This window comes from Lutjanus erythropterus, chromosome 6, assembly GCF_056507025.1.
Source record: "Lutjanus erythropterus isolate fLutEry1 chromosome 6, fLutEry1.hap2, whole genome shotgun sequence".
In the NCBI taxonomy this organism is placed as follows: Eukaryota; Metazoa; Chordata; class Actinopteri; order Lutjaniformes; family Lutjanidae; genus Lutjanus; species Lutjanus erythropterus.
Window position 1 is genome coordinate 18,759,729 of NC_139322.1, and position 20,957 is coordinate 18,780,685.

General features: G+C 40.1%; 1 protein-coding gene across 2 annotated transcripts in view; it reads left to right on the forward strand.

Annotated features, from left to right (window-relative positions):
• Positions 1-3,973: 3,973 nt before the first annotated feature.
• znf385a (zinc finger protein 385A) overlaps positions 3,974-20,957 on the forward strand; it is a 117,920-nt gene continuing 100,936 nt past the window's right edge. The window contains exon 1 of one of the 2 annotated variants that reach the window (XM_084720995.1): positions 3,974-4,241. In XM_084720995.1, coding sequence (XP_084577121.1) covers positions 4,229-4,241 — 13 coding nt within the window. In that variant the 5' untranslated portion in view covers positions 3,974-4,228. Of the gene's footprint in view, positions 4,242-14,892; positions 15,529-20,957 lie in introns of those variants that run through there. The other variant, XM_084720996.1, reaches the window with a different exon arrangement.

Genomic DNA, 20,957 nt, shown 5'->3' on the forward strand with positions numbered 1-20,957 from the left:
ACAACACAGTATGAAATGTTAACACAAATAAGCAATCACTGTTAATAGAACCCCAAATCTGTGGGTTTCCCCGAAGGTTGTTTGTGTTTTTGTTTCTGTTCTGATGCAGATTGACAGAATAGATCAATAGACTACACATCTCAGTGGAGCGTGAGATTGGCAAACTCCACTGCAGCTTTTAAACGCCTCCTCCAAACTCACTTTTAAACAAGGTTCTGATCCTCTTATTATTGTGCTCCTCCATTGTTGCATTAGTTTCATATTTCCTCTTTATATCACTTTTTTGATTGTGTTTTTAACTTTGTCTTAACATATTTTGATTGTGCTTGTCTTACCAGCTTTTAGATACACTTCAAATTTTTTGTGATATTCACATTTTACTCATGCATAAATGAACTTCTCAGTTTATGTACAGGCTCAGTGCCACTTGATTATATGCTCTAAAATGTTTTTGTTGCGGTATGGGACGAGGGCGGGGTGTTGTAGGGGGCTTGTATGGGCCTTTGATTTTAATTTTGTCTTGTAATATGGAAAGCACTTTGCCTTATGCTTGAAAAGTTCTCTATAAATAAAATAATTATGATTATTACATGGTTAAAAACAGCAAATGAAAAGTGCAGCAAAGGAAAGAGTCCCTTGTCCCTCCACATTGTATATGAAAAAACTGTTGTCAGTCATGCAAACCGTATTGTGATGGAGGCGTCACACCTTCTGCCTTCTGAATATGAACTATTACCTTCAGGTAGAAGATACAGAGACTTTCTTTTCTTCAAACATCCATTACACTGCTCAACAAACAACCTGCTGATTCCTCACTATATGTTCTATGCAGTATAAAGTCTGATTTTATGGTTTTCATAATTTTCTTACTCATTTTAAAATGTTTATTCAAATCTTTATCTCACTATGCTTGCACAGTATTTTACATGTTATTTAACTTTTTTTTTCCGTTGTATTTTATACAAATCATATGGTCATATGTATATATTATTGTGCTTTGCCGTGGTGATCTTATCTTATGAAACAACAAAATGAAATTATACAGCCCTTCCACTCAGCGGGCCAATTTACACTTAATCTTTGAATGTTTATCCTTTATGTTTATTTTTACTCTTATTCTAATCATTATTCTTTATTGCATGCTACCCTTTTTAGCACAACCTCAAGAGTGCCACCCAATTTGCGTTTCTCAGGTCATATGAAGAGAATGAAACCAGCTGAAGATAATATAAGTCTTCAGTAGTCTGAGTTAAACAAATAAAGAGGATATATTACAGCTACAGTCTTTTTTTCCTATTCCCTCTATCCTATCACTTACGCTGAAATCTCATTGGTGACTTTTGTCTGTTTTAAAAAGTTAAGGTTTCAGATCTTTTATTTCTATAACCTGCACATAAGTGGTGGCCACTGTCCAGGGTGTGCAGATGAAAATGAGTTTTTATGGCCATGTCTCTATTGTTTCATGACTTGAAAAAAGCTGAATCTATCCCTTAATCAAGGCACTGTAATCTAAAGCTGTGAAACCACGTGACTAAATCCCCTGAGCCTTGATTTTATAAACTTATATTGTACTTATACTTGTAAAAAGATTAAATCTAAACTGCTTAAAGTCAAATTAACTGTGTAGTCCCCAAATGACACCTTTGAAACTGAAGGATCTTAACTCCCTCTAGTGGCAGTTGAAAGAAATGGGAGGATGCTGTTGGTTGAAATGAATACTTCCTCATTTCTCTTCTGCTGTCTTGTGCAATAAACAGGCTGAGTCCAAAACAGGCTGAGTTTAAGTCTGTGATGGCTTCTTATTTTCTTTTACTTTGTTTTCCCCTGATTTTTCAGAAATGGCTTCTAGTACAAAAAAAATGCCAGATCCCATGTTTTGTATACATATACAGTATGAATATGTGACTACAGAGCCTCAAAAGACCAGGCATGTCTATAAAAACAGACATTTCAGTCTAGAATTACATTCTACAATTACATACATATATTTTTAAGAGATTTTAAGGTAAACACAATAGCCAGAAAGTCAGCGGTCCAACTTAATGGTTTGTGGTGTAAACTTTACTAGCCTGTTTATTGCTGTGAGAGACAGGGACACTCTTGGTGTGCAGTGTGTCCCTGGCTGTAACACTACCCCTCAGGCCTCTGGGTGCTGAAATGTGCTTACAACTGTAAACTGCTGTCCTTTCCCCCTTCTAACCTTATCTTCCAGCAGAGCGCCAGGGGAGGCACTGAGCCGCAGCGTGCCTGTTCATGAGGCGGAGACTGTGTGATTTTTATACTGTGTGTGTATCACACTTTAATAGTTGGCAGTCTTCAAAGGTGATGTTGTGTTAGGGCTTATTGAGAAGTGGGTCCAGAGTGAATTGGACTTTTACTGTCCATCTGATGACATGTTCCTGCAGCTCCTAGTTCTCTGTATGGAGGGTGGCTGCTGACTGCAGACAGTGCAGAATAACATCTATGTCTGAATTTGCACACATGCATGTGACTGTTGTCACTATGCGTTTTTCCATGCGGCCAAATCTTTCGCTATTTTTCTCAACTTTAGTTCAACATGGCTGCACCACAGGTGTAAGGTTTATCAGTTTGCACTCCTTCATTTCCAAGTTTTGTGCTGAAAGTGATTGTGTGGTATGTTGATCCAGTGAAAATTGTTGTGCAGTTAAGAGCTTCAGCAATAAAGGCTATTTAAAGAGGTTTAAAATGCTGCTATTTACTTTCCCTCTCCTAATGGGTGGTCCTTACTGTAATGAGAGACAGTTTTGAAGCTGTTTTGACTGTGAGACTGGGTTACACCAACAAAGATTAATAATAATTTAGCAAAACAGTGTTTAAAATGAGTAAATCCAGATTTAAAATTAATCAGAGCTCTGCTGCACAATTAACAACTAACTTGACTCAGTTTAGTCAATCCAAGTTCAAACCTTTTTGCTGTTATTCCTTAACAAACCATTACATTGTTTGGAAACTAGTTAAAAAGTTTGTTAGCCTACTCATGATGGCACATCATAAAACTCAACTGTGTTTAGTCTGTCCCTTAACTTTCTTTGGAGGACTTGATTTTTTCCATTCATCTAAAAAAAGCAGCCATTTTAAAAGTAAACTAAACTGGGGATTAAATACACTGAAAATAAATGATTTGTTTTAAAAAATAAAACACAAGCTGAAATAATTTTGTAATGATGAACTTTTCTAGTCAAATAAGCTTGATATTTAATTCAGTTGCACACGAAAAAATGTGTTCAATAAGCTTAGAATATTAGATTAAATATTACAACAACAATTTTACAAATTTACAATTTCTCAATTTGAAAAAAGAAACTTAATTTAGTGAGTTGATTGAACTCTATACAGCAACATTCATTCAACTCATTATTTCAAATCAAAAGACTTCAAGTCAGAAGAACTCATGTTTATAAGTTCTGAAGAGTTCTCAAAATAAATACAAGAACTTAACTTAACAAAACTTATATATTTACCTTGAGTTAATAAGAAAATATTTGTTCATTCCACTATTTTTTTTTCTTTTTACAGTGCAGTGGTTTAAATTTAAACTATTTTAATTGTATGATAGTTTAAAATGTTGGTGCAACATAATTTCAAGTTACACCATGATTTAATTATTCCATGTTGTTGCATTCCAGCCTTAGAGTTCATTCCATGCGTGGTACCACAAATTTATAGGTTGATATATCTCTTCCCTCTGTGTACTGTATCTCACTTTTACTCCTCATGCCTTCACTGACATTTGATTCTTCCTCCACTTGTATCCTCCCTGCTACTGCCTCCAACTCTGCTCTCTCCTTCTCCTGACACAACTGCCCTCACTTATTAAAGTCTGCCACGATTAGCTGCTGGAATCTCTTGCTCGAGCTTTGTTTTCACACAGAGCTGAGAGTGAGACAGAGAGGGAGGGTTTGGGAGGAGATAGGATGTAGAGAGGTGGAGGGGAGGTGACAGAGCCAATGTGTTTGTGGTCTCTATTTCCACATGTCCTTTGCATTGCCTTCCTCGTGGGTGTATAAGGCTATGTTGTCTGCAGCTCTTGGAATTTTTTCATATTGCAGTTGAGGATCTTTCCGGTTATTTTTCTTCCACCTGAAGAGACCTGACCGGTTTCATGCTGGGAAGGATTTCACAGAGGAAATAGTTTTTTTCTCAGTGTGCCTGTGCAGGTTTGGAGAGTCACTCAGTCAGAGCAGCAGGAGGACCAGAGTTGCAATCAATGTGGAGCACAGGTAAGAAAGGAGCCTATTAGCATCTACTGCTACTCTAACTGTCTGCTTCCATTAAACTGATGCATAACTGTCTCTGTGTGTGAGTACAGTCAGCTGATTATTGGGTGAGGTTTTAGTGCTCTACATATGCTATGATGCAGCACAAAAATTACATTCCATAAATAATTGGACAAATGTGTGTGTGGGTGTGTGTAGGTGTGTGTGTGCATGTGGGTGTGTGTGGAAGTGATTGATCTTCAGACTGTCTTCATTTTTGCCTCAAATATATGCACGTCCCTCTGGAGCTGACAAACGTCTTGACAGCTCCACCTGTCTTCTGCTGCCCTCACACCCAGACTGAACACGGCACATATGGGTTGAAGCTGATCTCATTTTGTGTGTGTGTGTGTGTGTGTGTGTGTGTGTGTGTGTGTGTGTGTCCAGGCTTGTATGCTGTATATTTGTATGTTTGTATGAGACTTGTTCACATTACTGTGTACTGTGTACTGTGTACTGTGTATTGTCAGAACAAAATGAAAGACATGACTTAAAGTTCTCAGTAAAAGAAAACTTTGTTTTACCTTGAAGTTTGTGTCCAGGCAGCTTTAAAATTTTAAGTTGATTGAATTAGAAAAGTTCAGTTGTACTTGAGAAAACATATTCAATAAGCTCAGGATATTAAGTTGAACCAACAACTCTTCAGTCACCTGGATGAACATTACAAACAAATTTGATTTCCTTACAGCTTACAGCAACTTCCAGCTGCAGCTGCTCTTGTTCTTCAAGCAGTGGCACAAAGACAATATATGAAACTGCTCCCAGTGAAATATTTCAATTTAAATGTTTTTAGGGACTAAATACAAAACTTACCTTCATCAAGTTTGCAGTATTATTGTAAAAACAAGCAACCATGACTTATTTTAAAATGTATTAGAGACACGTCAAGTTTCATCAAACATGTTTTCTTCAGACTATGAGAAAGAAGGGTCTCAGGAGAATTTTAACTCTAACAATGCATGCTGGGAAGTCTGCTAGTAGGCTGATCATGTTTACATTCATTCAACTCATTATTTCAAGTCAAAAGAAGTTTAAAGTTGTTAAGTGGTCTGAAAATAAATACTAGATATTTTAAGTTTATCTAACTTGAATAAATAAATCTTGCATATTTAGTTAAATTTTAAATGATTTCAAAACTTGATTCAATGCATTGTACACATTTCCTCCTGGACGACTACTGAGGCCCACATTTTTTTCTTGCTTTAAACCCTGAGATAACAATGAGATGTGTAATATCTGATAAGTGTGTGAAGGAGACTAAATTCTGCACCATGGATGTGTTTCACTCGCGACATCCATGGAGATTTTTTTTTGCGTCTGCCACATCACTCTCAGCTGAGGAATGTCTGAGATTTAGAAATAGACTATGATCTGTGGAGAAGATAATTACTCCAAATTGCTGTCTCCTAAAACACACACTGCACTGCGTAATAACGAATTGGAATGTGTCAGCCTAAAGTATTTTGTGTAGTAAGTGCTGCATAACAGAATTGAATGTAGTGAAGTTTGAACAAGCATGAAGTTGCAAGCAGTCGTGGGCAAGATGATCTGAATGTGGTTGGAAAGAAAGACGTCCTGTTCTCTGGCACTGGTGTAAAAATGTCATGGGCGTGTGAGAGTGTGACAGTCAACATCGACATTCTCCATCTCTGTAGGCAGGCGTGGATTCACAGGACAAGCACACCCACCTGTGTACACACACCCAGGAATCCTCAAAAACCTGCAGTCTCTACATTTCTTTTGCTCTCTGTGAGGCTTCACTGGCATGATCCATAAACATGTTGCTGAAGTAGATACATGGACATAAACATAAAGTCACATAAACAAAATCATGCATACAATATAGGGCTGCAAAAATTCCTTTTCAATATTTATTAAGCTGTTCATTATTTTCTTGTTAATGAATTAATCATTTAGTTCACAAAATGTGAAAAAGTAATAAAAATGCAGATCACAGTATCCTGGAACACAAGGTGGAATCAGTTTTGTTGTTTTGTCTGACCAACAGCGAAAAACCCAAAGATATTCATTTTACTTTTTTAGAATGTTTTTTACAGAATGAATAATACCCAGCATAAAATACAATCAGCATTTCAACATGTCAAATAACTAAATCTAGACGTTTGTAAATTGTGCTCCACATCTTGTGAAATTGTTTCTCTTTGTTGCTGTCTTCTGACATCGTCCTTTCATATTCAAATAACATTTCATTAATGTTTTCCATTCTTGAAGTGCCACTGCTTATTTTTCCGCTCTTGCAATATGAGATTCTAATAAACTAATGATGAAAAAAATGAATTTGCCAACCAGTTGGGTATTTGACTTTGTCAACATTTTGAAAAAGACAAATCATTGGTAATTAAATGCAATTTAAAAAGTACTTGAATTCCATCTTTCAATCCTATTCGATATTAGTCTTTCTAACTTTCTCACTGTGCCAAAAGGCGTGAATGAGGGAATCACTGTGTGCTACATTTTAAACATCTCTTGGAGGAGCTGGTGTCAGTTTTTCTCTACAACACTGTATATTCAAAGATAAAGAAAAGCAGCAGATTCTTACATTTGGGAAGCTGGAATCATCAAATGTTTTGGTTGAAAAACAACTGATTATCACTGGTTCAAATAACAGATGATATATTAGCTATGTCCACCAGGTGTAACCCTGGAGGAGATCATGCATTACACTGTGTGTACACACACGTGTGTGTGCAGGCTTGTCTGCAGTTAATCTCTCTTACTACTGGAACAATCAGCCTCAGTTTTTGTGTCATGTCTTTATTTATGACAAAAATGTATAAATCTCCCTGTAAATTTGGGGAAAGTTTTATTTATTTATTTATTTATTTTTATGTCATAATGGGCTTTTTCCTCCGCTCTCTCTTTTTCACACCGGCCACAGAATTGTCTTTTCTTTAACATCTGTTTTCTGTTGAAATATTCATCTATCTGTGTAGCATTTAGATAAGTGCAAAGCTCTCTGAACTAACCGATAAAATTTAAGTTTTTTTTTTTAGCTGACTCTCTACCTCTCTCACACGAACATCAGTGTGAGAGCTGCTGTACCCACAGTCTTAAAATAGCACCATTTAGTATATGAGGCAACAATCGCATTTCATTTGTAACAATCAAAACATGTGTATCTTGATTTATTAAAGTGTTTCCTGCGGGGAAAGATGACTACACAGGAAACATACAGTACAGCTGGCCACATTTCCTGCACATATCCACACCTGATCAATAGTCTAAATTTAGTGAGATGATTATCCCTCACAGTTGCAAACTGATATGCTCAACTGTCAGACTTGCAGGCTCAGGCCAGTTCAAGGGGAATGCAGAGGTCCTTTTCGTTCACACTTGGCTGGCTTACTTGTTATGTGCTGGATGCTCTTAATGAAGCCATTAGGTTGAGTGTGTGAAAAGATGGAGAGAGATTTTTGGAGAGAGAGATGATTGCTTTCCATTTAACTTACCTAAGATTTTATAGTCCAATGAACTGCGATATAGGCTGCACTTTATTTTACAGTACACTAACAAGACATAACAAGCCATACTTTGTATCAAACTGGACAAAAATTAGAATATGTTCTTTGTTAGACAGCAAACAAACACAACAATGACCTAATTAGCCACCATACAACCCAGAACTACAAATAATATGTTCCTTTTTAGACACTTGTTCTACCCTAATTAGACACCTAACAGTACGCTAATTAGAGTAATAAGATGAAACAGCGGTACTTTCCAGACAAAAACTACAAATAATATGTTCTTTAGTAATAACGTGTTACAGTTTAGTCGATGTAATTAGTGGCACATTATAACAGAACTTCACTGTAAGCTAAAATGTATTGTTTTATACTTTTACTCCCTTTTCAGACTTCCTTAGAGGGAAATCAGGGACACAATACAAAATACCCGAACTGTAAACTTAAGTGAAATCACGTATCTGCTACTGCTGAGATGCACCTTCTTTGGCTGATCCCATAAAATTGTCAGAAGAGCCAAGACCCTATTTCTTTGATCAAATCACATTGTCTGCCAACAGTCTTACAATAATTCATCCACAGACAAAATATTTCTATCATATCTCCATAATTTTGTCCTTAATTTGGTTTGCATATTTGTAATTGGGGAAGTAGCAGACATGTGATTTTACTTTAGTTTACAGTACAAGTCTGTTGACACGTCTCTAAGAAAGCCTAACGAGGGTCGAACTGTGTAAAATGATGCACTTTATTTCATAGTATAGGTCTGTTGTAATGTCCCTAATACACCTTTAACAATAGGAAACAATACTTCAGTTTACAGAGTCCCTAATTACCCTCGAAGAAAGTCTAATAAAGGGCAATCAGTGGGAAACAATACACTCAAGTTTAGAGGTCTGTTGTATGTTGATGTGTTGCAAATGACCCTCTAATAAAGTGTGATGTAGGTTTAACAGTGGAGAATAACACACTTTATTTTACAGTTCAGTTCTGTTAAAATACATTCAAAATTACCCTCTAATAAAGTCTAGTTAGGGTCAAACACTGAGAAATAATACTTAAGCATATAGTACACTTCTGTTGAAAGTAATAAAGAGCATATTATTTATAATTTTTATCTAATTTGATACAAAATACGGCTTGTTACATCAAATTAGTGCACCGTGCAGTGCATGATGTCTAATTAGGGTACACTTGTGTTTGTTTTCTGTCTAATATAGAACATATTATTTCAAATTTTTGCCTAATTTGATACAATTCACAGCTTGTTACATCTTATTAGTGTACTATAAAATAAAGTGTGACTGTGATTTATTGCCTGGTGGCTTTAACAGATGCTTTGCCATATTACGAGGGGAAGTGCAAGTATGCAGATGCCTAGTGCTTTGGCTGGCCTCCTCACCTTTGACCTTCATAGTCAGTCTCTAAATTCACCACCACAGTGCCAGGAGACACCCGAAGCATGATATACGACCTAGGTGTGGGCTCTGTATCAACAGAAATCCTTTTCATTACACCGTGCAAGCAAACACTAGAAGAAGAAAAAGGGGCTAACTAACATTTCTGGAGAGTCACACACCGCCTGCAGGCCTGAACTCTTGAAATATGACCAGAATTTATGATCAACAGAAGTTGCATTTTGACACTGTGTTTGAGCCGTTGTAAGGGAGTGAGTTACAGTCTGCCTGGCAGATTTCAATGAGTGTAGATTTACTGTGTTTTCTCCCCTCTGCAGGAAAAGAATGAGGAAGACAGATCACAGTGTTGTATGAATCGAGTAGTTTGATCTATCTCTCACAGGCTGCACGTCGGCCGGCTAAGTCCTTATAAGTCCTTCCCAGTCAGCAGTCACTCCTCTCACATTTGACCTGCTGCGCTCACTCAGGCTCTGTGCACTTCGCCTAATTCACCATTCTGAAGATAAAAACAGCTCCAGTAAGGACACTGGCCTCAGCAGCTTTGTCAAGACTCTTGTATAGATAGTTTTCTGCTTGAGTAAGGCATTTCTGACTCAGTTTGACAGGCCATCAACGCTGTAGCAGCTGTCCCTCGTGTCTGTTTGGTTCCCTTATTTAACCCTGTGTGTTGAAACGGCTCAGGGAACTGTTGACTAGACTCTTGACTAGTACCAGGGTCAGTAAAGCTGGAATACTTTAACAGATTCCCATGGTCTGTTTACAGGGAATTAGTCATGTGCTAACATGCTTTCACCAGTAGAGGGCAGCATCAGTTAACCACCAACCACTATCCAGGCTCAGCGGGGAAGTCAAGAATATTGTATTTGTAGATTTAATCACATCAATGAATGTGACCTTCAATCTCCAGACAACAGCTGGTCCTCACAAGGTTAACCATTTATTTTAAGGTTATAAAAGCTTTGTTTTCAGTGTTATACAGTAGATTAAGATAAGGCTCAAGTCAAGGTTGGGTAAAGGTTGGAGTTGGACATATGGTGCTTAAGGTCAAGGTTGGGATAAGCCTCTAACATATGAGTGAGAGTCAATGCAGTTTCCTCAACAACAAGTCACACAGACAGGCGTCATGCTCATGCTGCAGAGTGAGAAAGTCGTGCAGGTTGGTTGAATCTTCCTCAAACAAATATTATACCCTGAGGATGGAAACACAACAATACTGTGCATGACATAAGACCATTAAAGAAAACACAACAACAAAACAGAAAACACAACAATATTTCACCAAACAACAATCTAGAAAACCAAAACAACAGACTTTTCATAAAAAAAATGACAACAAAACAGAAAACTCAACAGTATTTCACAAAATAATCTTACAGAAAAAGCATCAAAACATAAAAGACGGCATCCTTCTAGAACAGTTGCTCCCAAAGACTGGGTTGTGACCCTCAGGTGGGCTGCAGATTTTATTTGGTTCTCCAATAGACTATGAAAGAAATTCTGCAAATTTAAAGATACAAGAAAGAAAGAGGAATAAACAATAAGATGGCTTGTCAATTCAACATACATGTACATGGATTTATTAATCATTTATGAAGTATTTTACATGTGTATATGTTTTCAATAACACACTTTAAGATTAATTGATTAGGCCTATTGTGAGTTGTGTCACAATGAGTTGTCATTCTTAAATAGTAGGTCCCCAGAAAAAAACAAAAAAACAAAAAAAGTGTTCTAGAGGACACTACATTTTTGAAAACATAGCATCAAAACAGACAAAGAAAAATGAAAATATTTTTCAGAAAACATTTCAAAAACACAAGAGCAAAACAGAAAACACAACAACAGGAAGTAAAGGAGAACAGAAGAAGTAAAAGTCCCGTTCATTTTTAACTTAGACAGTGTTATGAGACTCACAGTTGGAGCTCTTCTGCAGCTTGGATCAGGGTGAAACTTTGTCCGTTTCAAATTGTCAGTTAATTTTGTTACTGTGGTTTGTCTAGTGTTGTATTTTTCACCTCATGGCCACTGTGTATTTATCCTGTAGATAGGCACTAAGCGCACCTACACTGGATGTATTTTGACTCTCTTTCTCTTTCGCCTTGCTACAAGATAAAATAACTTCAGTTCATCTGTTTATTTAGCATGGCATGTCCTGTAAAGAGAAATAAATATCTGAGTTTGCCTTGAAGTCTAAGTTTAATTTGTCCCTTGTCAAAAGCATTTTCTAAAAAAAAATGTAAAAGACAAACTTCGGACACCACTAAATCATCTTAAAAGCTCTTAATTTTGCCCGTCTGAATAATATCCTAGTGATTTCATTAAAAGTTTCCCGCTGTTCAACATACAGTTCAACATACACATATAATGATAAATGAAAGGTTTGTTCTTTCAAGGATAATCCTTTTTGTTCCATGCAGTTATTACAAAAGTAAATTGTACAGTTCTTAGAGCTTTTTCTGGAAAATGATTTGGAAATTATGGACCTATAAAATAAAGTATTGTCATATTTTCTTCCGCCGCTTCTGATGAGGCATTTGAGTGAAGTACCTCTAGCAACTCAAGTGAACGGCACGTGAAATAATGTCATTTCATTATTCATTTGAAAAAGTCCCCTTGTGGCCACGTAACATGTGTCCCATCATGACCACCTACCCAAAGGTGATGGAGGTCAGCACATCGTCTTCAGAATGATTGATCTGTAGCCTAAGGGACCTAATAGCCCAGTTTCCTCCTCTCTTTCCTCCCTCTTCTTCCTGTGTCTCTCCCTCACCCCTCTACTCACATACCTGTCCCATAACGCCATCTGTCCTCCCTCCAGTGGCCGTCACCCCATCCCTGTCTCCTCTGCCCTGTCCCCCCCCCCCCCCTTTTTCTTACCTATGGATGATACAGGATCTGCATGCTCCGATTTCACCCTCTCATCATGACATCCATTAAAGTGGCGCTGGGCCCTGGGCCCCGTTGGCCCGACAGCACATTAGCACTCGGCCCATTGAACGCCAACAAGGGCCGGCTCTGAATTATTGATACCAACACAACTAATGAGGAAACCCTATCTCAGCTCTTTTGCTGACACACAAACACACACACACACGGATGCTCATGGACGGACTTGCGCGCAGAGCTGTATAGATGATAACTATTGTTCCAGCTGCAAGTGTCCCCTTTTCAAAAACTAATATTCTCAGTGCTCAGTCCATTTCCTGCAGACACAGTGTGTGTTTTTTATCCAAGTTCCCACAGGCTCAAATTCCTTTTCTAATCGAAGTTTGTCCTTTTGTACTATAAATGTTTGTTCCACATCTGTAAGCTCATTATTCTGTGTGTATATAACGAATTATTTTTTATTGCTGCTGCAGGTGTTAAATCTTAGTGACAGTTGTGAAAGTGGGATTTCTGTGCTCCTTTGTTAAGAGCTACCATATGTTCCATAATACCAGCAGCTTTTAGTCGGTGGGTTTTATCCAAACTTACAATCTGTAAGAAAATGCGTGGATGTTTGTGTCCCCTCGGTCTGCCAGTGTTTACATACAGTGGCTTAAATGTGTGTAGTGGAGCTGCTGTGCCGTGTGGAGAGGTATTGGAGGTGTCAGCCACCCTCCTTAGTATTCACTCCAACACCCTGTGACTCACAGCCTCAGCCTGAGAGCGTGAGAAGGGTGGGGGGTGGGGGGTGGTGGGGTGTCGAGATAGAAAAGGAAAAGAGAAAGAGAGAGCAGGACAAGAGGAGGCACTGTGAACATCAGGCAGCATTTTCTGTCGCCCCCGGTCGGCTCACGTGTTTGTATCTGTGTGTGTTTGCAAGCATGCCCGCCCAAGGGGATTAATTTTTTGACAGCTTTGTTAAGCCTTCTTTTAAGCGCTGAGCTTCTCAATAACACTGTGGCTGTGCACTCTTAGAAATAAAGATGCTAACTAGAACCATAGAGTTCTTTGGTCTGAAGCCTTTTTGGCACCTGGTAGAACCTCTTACAGAGTTCTGCCTGCAACAAAACATAAAGGGGTACATCAAGAACATCTGTGAAATGTTTCCACCAGAACCTCCTATGAGAGATTTGCAGAGAACCCATTTATGGCTTAATGGCTACACCCAGAATCCTCTCTGGGGGTTATAACTGGAACCCTTCCATCTTCTGAGGATGCTAATAAGAACCCACCCAGGGGTTCTACTGAGAACCTTTATATATTCTATGGGCTTTATGTAGGCTCCACCTGGGAGTTGTACTGAGAACAGGTTTTCCTTTTTACCATGATCCTTTTCACATACAACAGGTATTATATAGAACACATTCAGGAGGTTCTACTATGAACCTTTTTATATTTCAAGAGTTTTATTTTGAACCCACCCCAGGTGTTCTACTCAGAACTTTTTTATATTCCAAGGGTTTTATCTTTAACATGCTTAGAGGTTCTAAAGAGAACCCTTTTATATCCCAGAGGCTTTTTCTACTGAGAATCTTTTTATATTTCAAGGTTTTTATCTAGAACCCACCAAGAGGGTTCTACCGAGAACCTTATTATATTCCAGTGGTATTATCTGGAACACACTAGTGAATCTTTTCATATTCCAGTGGTTTTATTTAGAACCCACCCACGGGGTACTACTGAGAACCATTTTATATTATGGTATATAAAGAACCCTTGACGAATCCTTGAGTTCTTCAAAGATTTCAACAGTCCTTGAAGAACTTCCAAAAGGGGTTCTTTGAATGAAAAGATTCTTAATGGAACCTTTAGTCTTACAAAGAAAAGGGGTTCTTCCGAAGCAAATGGTTCTGGGTGGAACCTCAGCCCTTCAGGAAGAACAGGAAGAACCATTTTGGAACCCTTATTGCTAAGAGTGTGTGATTTTCAAAAGTCTCTGTAGTTATTCTGGAAGAGAGAAACAGAGACGGAGCGTAGTGCTCGGACACGACACCAGACGTTGTTTGAGTGGCTTCTTGGTGTGGGGAGGAAGTGGACCAGAAGAAGCTGGCTGTGAAGCGCCTCTTCAATTAGTGACTGCATTGCTGTGGTCCCACAGTTTAATTCTCCACAGCTCTTCTCCTGTGTCCGACGACTCCGCGTGTCTGTCTTTGTCTCCATCGTATTCCGTCCTCTCAGTCAGCCGTCTCTCTTCTTGTCACTCCACATCTCTTCATCCCTCTGTCAGTTTCTATTTAGTTTTATCTCTGCCCCTCCTTCTCCTGCTTCCTCCGCTCTGTCGCTTTCTATTTCATCTCTCCTTTTCGCTCACCAGCCCCCCCAACCCCTCGACTCCCAGTCTAAATTCCATCCCTTTGACGAAAACACAGAGGTTGATAAAATGCGTAACCTTGCCTGGGCAGGTTAAGAGAAGAAGGAAGAAGGACAGAACCACACAGATAAAAGGTTAATCCTTTAACAAGTCCACATACACATGGAGCCAAAGGACAGAGGGAGGGAGGCGGGGGAGGAGAGGGGAGAAATAAACAAGAGGCACAATAAAGAGATCTGACAGTCAGAAGGAAGAGATGGGTGAGCAGAATATGGAGAATGAGAGGGAGAAACACTAGTTGGGGGGAGACGGCATTTTCAGTCAAGCTCTGTCTCTCCTTCATGACTTCCACTCTGCATGATGACAGGCGTCTGCCGCTGTTCCCATTGGTCGAGACTGCCACCAATCAGAGCAGAGGCATGTAAGGTGCCTTTAGGTTATACCCAACCCCAAAAACAAGAAGCAGAGAGAGGAGAGTGTGGAAAGGGGAGTGTGTGTTTTACAGAGAGGAGACCAAAGCAGACTTCACAGAGCACTGAAGACCTTCCCTCTGAAGCTGAAATGACACAGTTAAGAAGAAATTGCCTGTCAGCTTTTTAACTGGAGGAGACCACTGCAGCTTGCTGCTGTGAAGAAGAAGAAGAAGAAGAAGAAGATCTTGGCTGTGTAGCCTCCCCCTGTGATTGGCTGTCACACTTTAGGCTCCCCCTCCTCTCTCCTCTGTCCTCTCTCTCTCCTCTGCTACTAACCCCCTCCATACTGTCCTCAGGCTTACCTGAGCCACAACTGCAGAAACGCTGGACCCCCTCCTCCTCTCTGTCATACACACACGCTCCCTATCGCTCTCTCTCTCTCTCTCTCTCTCTCTCTCTCTCACACACACACACACACTCAGCTTTTCACCTGGAGAGGGCAGGCGCAAGAGACGGCATGTGCAGCAGCAGCAGCAGCAGCAGTCTCTCCTCACATCTAGCGCTGCCTCTCTGAGTCTGGAGAGTGGAGAGGAACTCTGAAAAGAGATTTTGGAGCCATTGTCCCTTGGCAAAAGCAGGAGGAGAGACGGGGGGGCAGCAGTGAGGGAGCACCAAAGGCAACGCACAGCATGATTTTGGGTGAGTTGTCTCTTTTTGGTGCATGGGATTTTTTTTTGGAGAGGTCAGTCATGTTGTTGGATCACTAATCCCCTACTTAAACTTGGCCACCACCACCAGCAGCTCTTTATTAATAGTGTGTGCTCTGCTTTGGTTTCCATTCCACACAGACAGACATCTGTCAATACTGAGCTCTGGGGATGAACCTTTAAATCATGGTTAGTGCTTGTAATTACGATAATAGTGTGCCATTAATATGGCAGGTGCGAGTGATGACAAGGAAGGTCAAAGTGTTTGGAGCTGGACTGGATCATTATGGGGCTGTTTGGTCATGTGACCAGGCTCCAGCATTCTCATGTCCTGCCAGAAGAGGTGAAGTGATAAAGATGGTCTGATAACTGCTGAAATGCAAATGTATGCAGATATTCAATACAGAATTGTTGAAATGTATATGCTTTTCTATTAGGGATGAACTTTCTTAAAACCCTGCTAACAAATGATGAGCACATTTATGCCATTTTTTAAAAACTAAACCATTAAAGATTCCATCCTCATTTTGCAGCACAGTATAGCTTTAAGTTATTATACAGGCTTGTTCTGTTCTGAGTCAGCCAGTGCTTTCTGTTTTAGTATTCTGGTCTCATAGTGGCCATGTCTGAGAGAGAGGGGATTCTGTGTGGTCTCTGTGCTCTACATACTCAGCTTCGTTCATGCAGAGGATGGGAGCTGCTTGCCACTGTAAGTCCTGCTGCTGTGTGGATTGCATAGGAGGAACATGTGTGCGTGCGTGTGTGTTTCCAGTAATAAGCAATGCAGTAGCCAGTATGTCAGCTTGTGAAAGTGTTCTAGAGACTTCTAATTTGTGTACGGTCGCGTCTGTGAGACTGTGTGAGGTCATTGTGTGTGCATTCATTTTATGTGCGTGTATGTGTGTGTGTGTGTGTGTGTGTGTGTGTGTGTGTGTGTGTGTTGCTATGTTCGCTCTGCCGGAGAGGCCACTTTGTTTTAACGCATGCCTGGGCTGATTCAGGCTCCGCTCCGCTCCTCTGCTCTCCCGGCAGGCATGTTTTTCAAGCAGACATCTCTAATGATTATAGGGAGTCATGTAGTCTGAGGTATGGGAGTTTGAAGGGTGCACTGTTGAAGTATATGTATTCCTGTGAGCGTGAGGCTCTAAGCAAATCAGAGAAGTTCACATCTGTGAGAATGATTGTTTATTGGTCGACTGTTAAACTTTCTCTGTTCATCAAGTTTTTCTTTTTGTTTGTTTTACATGCACAGTTGTGTGATTTTCCATTGCGTGAACTACATTTCCAGTTCATGCCGCTGGTCATTTAACAGTTAGACAAGCACTGTCTTGATCAGGTTGCAGGTGGTAGCAGGAGCTCAAGTAAATGATATTTGGCCAGGACGCGTCAACAGCAGCATTAACCCTCAACCGCAGCTGTGTCGCTGTAGCAAACAGGAGGTAAACTTGCTCATGAGACCAACAGTTTGAGCTTAGGGTAGTTATTACAACGTCTCTGGTTTAACTGTTTAGCACTGCAGTTGTGGTAGGAGTAATAAAACATGGAATGTGACTTATGTTGTGCAGCGCCATGAATTCGCCTTGGCAGGAGCATTGAATCCTAGTATCTGTTCAATTCAAGTGCTGCAGATTTTTAAAGCGCAGTGGATATAAATGGTGTTTAAACACTGATAATATACTGATAATACGTGTGTTTTTTCATCACATCAAGGCAGAGGTAATGGTATGCAAAATCTTCTCCCTTCACGCCTGCCAAAAAAGCTGACCCAGACTTCTCCCTATTAAATTGTCACTCAGATAGGTATCTTCCATTATTTCTGTCTGAACATTGAGATTTTCCAGTGCCTAACATTCTGCTCCATTTGCGTGATGATGTGGCCGCTGAGCGATTTGACATTTCTGGCTTTCCTCCTCTGAAAAGGGTAATGTCATTGTAATGACCTTTACAATTCTGATGCTGGCTGATCTGGACCTCCAATCAGCAAATTTCCTGATTCAGCTCACTGATATGAATCTGCAAGGTTGTGATAACATATCTCCGTCAAATGGCGATATATATATATATTTTTTTTTTCAGTACTGATTACAAATTGTGTGTATGGTGTAAAAACCCTATGCATCACTAGCTCTGTCTGCATGGCTATTCCTCTATTCACATCCTTTGCTTCTGTATGACCTTGAGCAAACAACCTTTCCCAGTGCTGCTCTGTCCTTGACGTTGTCTTCACAAGTCCATGATAGCTATCGTCATAGGCGATCCGGGACCCTGGCAGAGGTCTTTGGCTGCTGTGATAGCGTTGACAGTCCTGATGCTGATAATGGTAATGGACGTGTGGCTGTGCTGCACAGTGCGCGCTATACAAAGCCAGCTTAGCTCTCTGCCTGACATGGGCTCTGCACCAAGTTAGGAGTATGGGGCTGCTGCTGATGCCATGTGTGTTTGTGTATTAGAGTGTGTCTGTATCATCTTGGCAGAGAAGTGAGCAAAGTGGTGAGAGAACAACGGCAAGCTAATAGAGAACATGATCACCGGGCTCCTGTTGACGTAGAGCCTCTCGATTGACTGTGGTGTCATTGTGATCAGCCGCCATGTTGTCTAAAAAAACCCTCCTACGCTTTCAGCTCACTGGTGCCTGGAGGGAGCTCCTGGTATGGAATCTGTTTTAGATAAGAAATGTCTATCACGTCCTCTCACTGTTACCCATGAACACTGTCTGACAAGCATATCTGGGACATTTCACTTCGCTATAGTTTCATCTCAAAGTTTTTTTTGTGGGAGCCTCAGTCATGATCAGTTCACGTTTAGATGTTGTTTTATGTCTCATCTGTCTTGACTGTTTGAGTCAGAGTTGACCCCCACAGCTCAGGGCCATGAAGTCTATCTGTCTCTTTGTCTTTGTGTGTGCGCGCACAGTCCAGCCTCATCTGTCTTCATAAAATCTGTCTCTCTCCGTTGACCTGTCTGCATAGCCATTCCTCATTCTATTCAGCAAGCTCCCCACCCCCCTGCTACTGCTAACAGCCTGCACACACTCACCTGGTTCCAGAGGTCAACTCAAAGAGACACAAGAGAATATGTCTTTGAGCTGATCAGCAGTTTTTTCCTTCCATTTTCTCCATGACTGCTCCGCTCTCTTTGTTTATGTCAAAGTGACACAGTAATTATAACTCCTTAATGAGCCAGATATTTGGTATGCATGGCACAGTTTGTCCCTTTAGGCTTCTTTGCATATCCAAGATATAACTGGAATGCTTCAGTGCAGAGTTCTGCAGTGAAACATGCTGAACAAACATGCATGGCTACTTCTTAATGCTTTGGCAAGACATTTATAAACTTTCAAAAGTGATTAGCACCTTTGAATGGTAAATCTCACTAAATCACTCCGCAAACTCATGGCTAAATTGACTGTTCTGTTATTTTAAGCCCAAAGTACTCAGAAGTTTTACTTCCAGAAACTGCTTTTCAAGGAACTAAACTGCATTTCCACTATAGAAACCAGTGACCCATGAAGATTAGACAAATTAGTGTGCTTGCGATGACTGGTTTTAAACATGATCTTTGATGAAGCACAATGAACAACAAGCAAAATTAAAATGATGTCTTCATTTAATTTAACTTAATTTAGACTCTTTTCCCGGAGGTTGAAACACACTGAGTTCCTTTTTGATTCCTAGTCCCTGAGGAAAGTTCCTGTGATGGAAACGGTGCTTTAGTTAAAAATGTGCACTCTTTAGATTTTTCTATCAAGTGGGACACTTCAAATTTCACCATGTTGTTTTGCAGAATATCCTGTTTCCTTCGGGTGGGAAGATTTTTTTTTGGCGAGTGGGGTGATGGCTGTGACATAGTGCTGTGTGAAGAGACTGTCCACTGGACTTGACCCAGTTCACCTTTCAATAACTGATCTATATAGCAAAGCACTCACTGACAAGACGTATTCCCATAATCATAATTAGAATAGGCCACATATCTCTGGAGTGACCTGAGATGCGAGATTAATATGCGACTCATCTGAAGGGAGACTGGCCTGTGTGTGAGAATGTGTGACTCTACACTATGTTTGTTTATGGGGAGAAGTGGCAGCCCTCTTCCTCTTCTCTCATCTTCCTGTAAGTGTGGCTTTCTCATGGTTTGCAGGGAGGACTCCTCAGTCACAAAGCCACTATAACAGGTCTCTTCTCTTCTTCCCCTCCCCTGCTCTTCTCTATTGCTCCATTTGTTTATGCTGGAGTGACTGCGTGTCAGCAGGTTGTCAATACTGTCTGTAAGAGACTCTAATGAATAGGCCTGTTATTGGACTGGTGGGAAGGCAACCCATTGTGTCTGTGAGTGCATCTGTGTGTGTGTGTGTATGGCCCACCGGTGTGTGTAGCACTGCAGAACAGAGGGAGGTGGAGGTGTCTGTTCCTCTGACTCCCACTGCCTCACTAGCCTCACTGCAGTGCCTTGTGTCAAAGACCATTCACTAAAAGTACAGGCCAGAACAGCAAAGGAGCATGCATGGTTTCATTTTGTGAATTAGAGTGATGAGGTCAAAAGACATATTGAATGTAAACATGATGCAGCCATCCAGCACTTCCACGCACTTCCATGAAATGTACAGTTTACAGCGACACACACCAGTGCCAGCACCTGCCAGTACCACCAGCAGCAGCTCGGTGCTGTTGCTCTGTGAAGCACAAAAATGCACCTGTGCGTGATTATAGTGTCACATTAGTGCATTCACCAAGGCAGCCCGGCTGACTACTTACTGGGAATCCTGGGGCTACAAGACACCTGGGAGTTGAAGCCTGGAAAATGTTCTGTATGCTTCAATAGTCACTCTGATCACAAAGTGGAAAGAGGCACAGATGATTCTTCACACTGCAGCTCTCTAGTGTTTGCAAAGAAGCAGTTGCCTTTATCATGTTGAACAGTTATTGTCATCTACTTTCCTAATGTCTTGGCACTACACTACACTTCAGATATATCTTATTCATGTCTTGATTATCAATTGCCTTTCGTTCTGAATAATGTTCATGTACTCTTACATGTTGTTTTTAGGACTAAGTTTAACTATATTTCCTATGTGTAGTTGCATATAGCACAGGTGCACTATTTTGCCACACAGGTGTCATCTATCAAACATTTGCTGTGATTTAAGTCCCTCTTGACACGTTTTAAAGTATGTAAAAATACTCTGCTATGATTAATGTTTTGGTTTTCCATATAAAAAGAAAACAATCTGAAAAAGGCCTGGAATCACATTTACTCTTTCTCCCTCACAATATGCTACAGGGATGATATTTTTGGCCAACAAGGAACCCAATTTTTGAAATATAATGCTATCTTAGCAACTGCCTTTTTTAAAGACACAGAAAACCTTCGAAATTTATGAGTGGGGTATTTACTGACTTATTTTATGTGGCAGAGCACATTGGG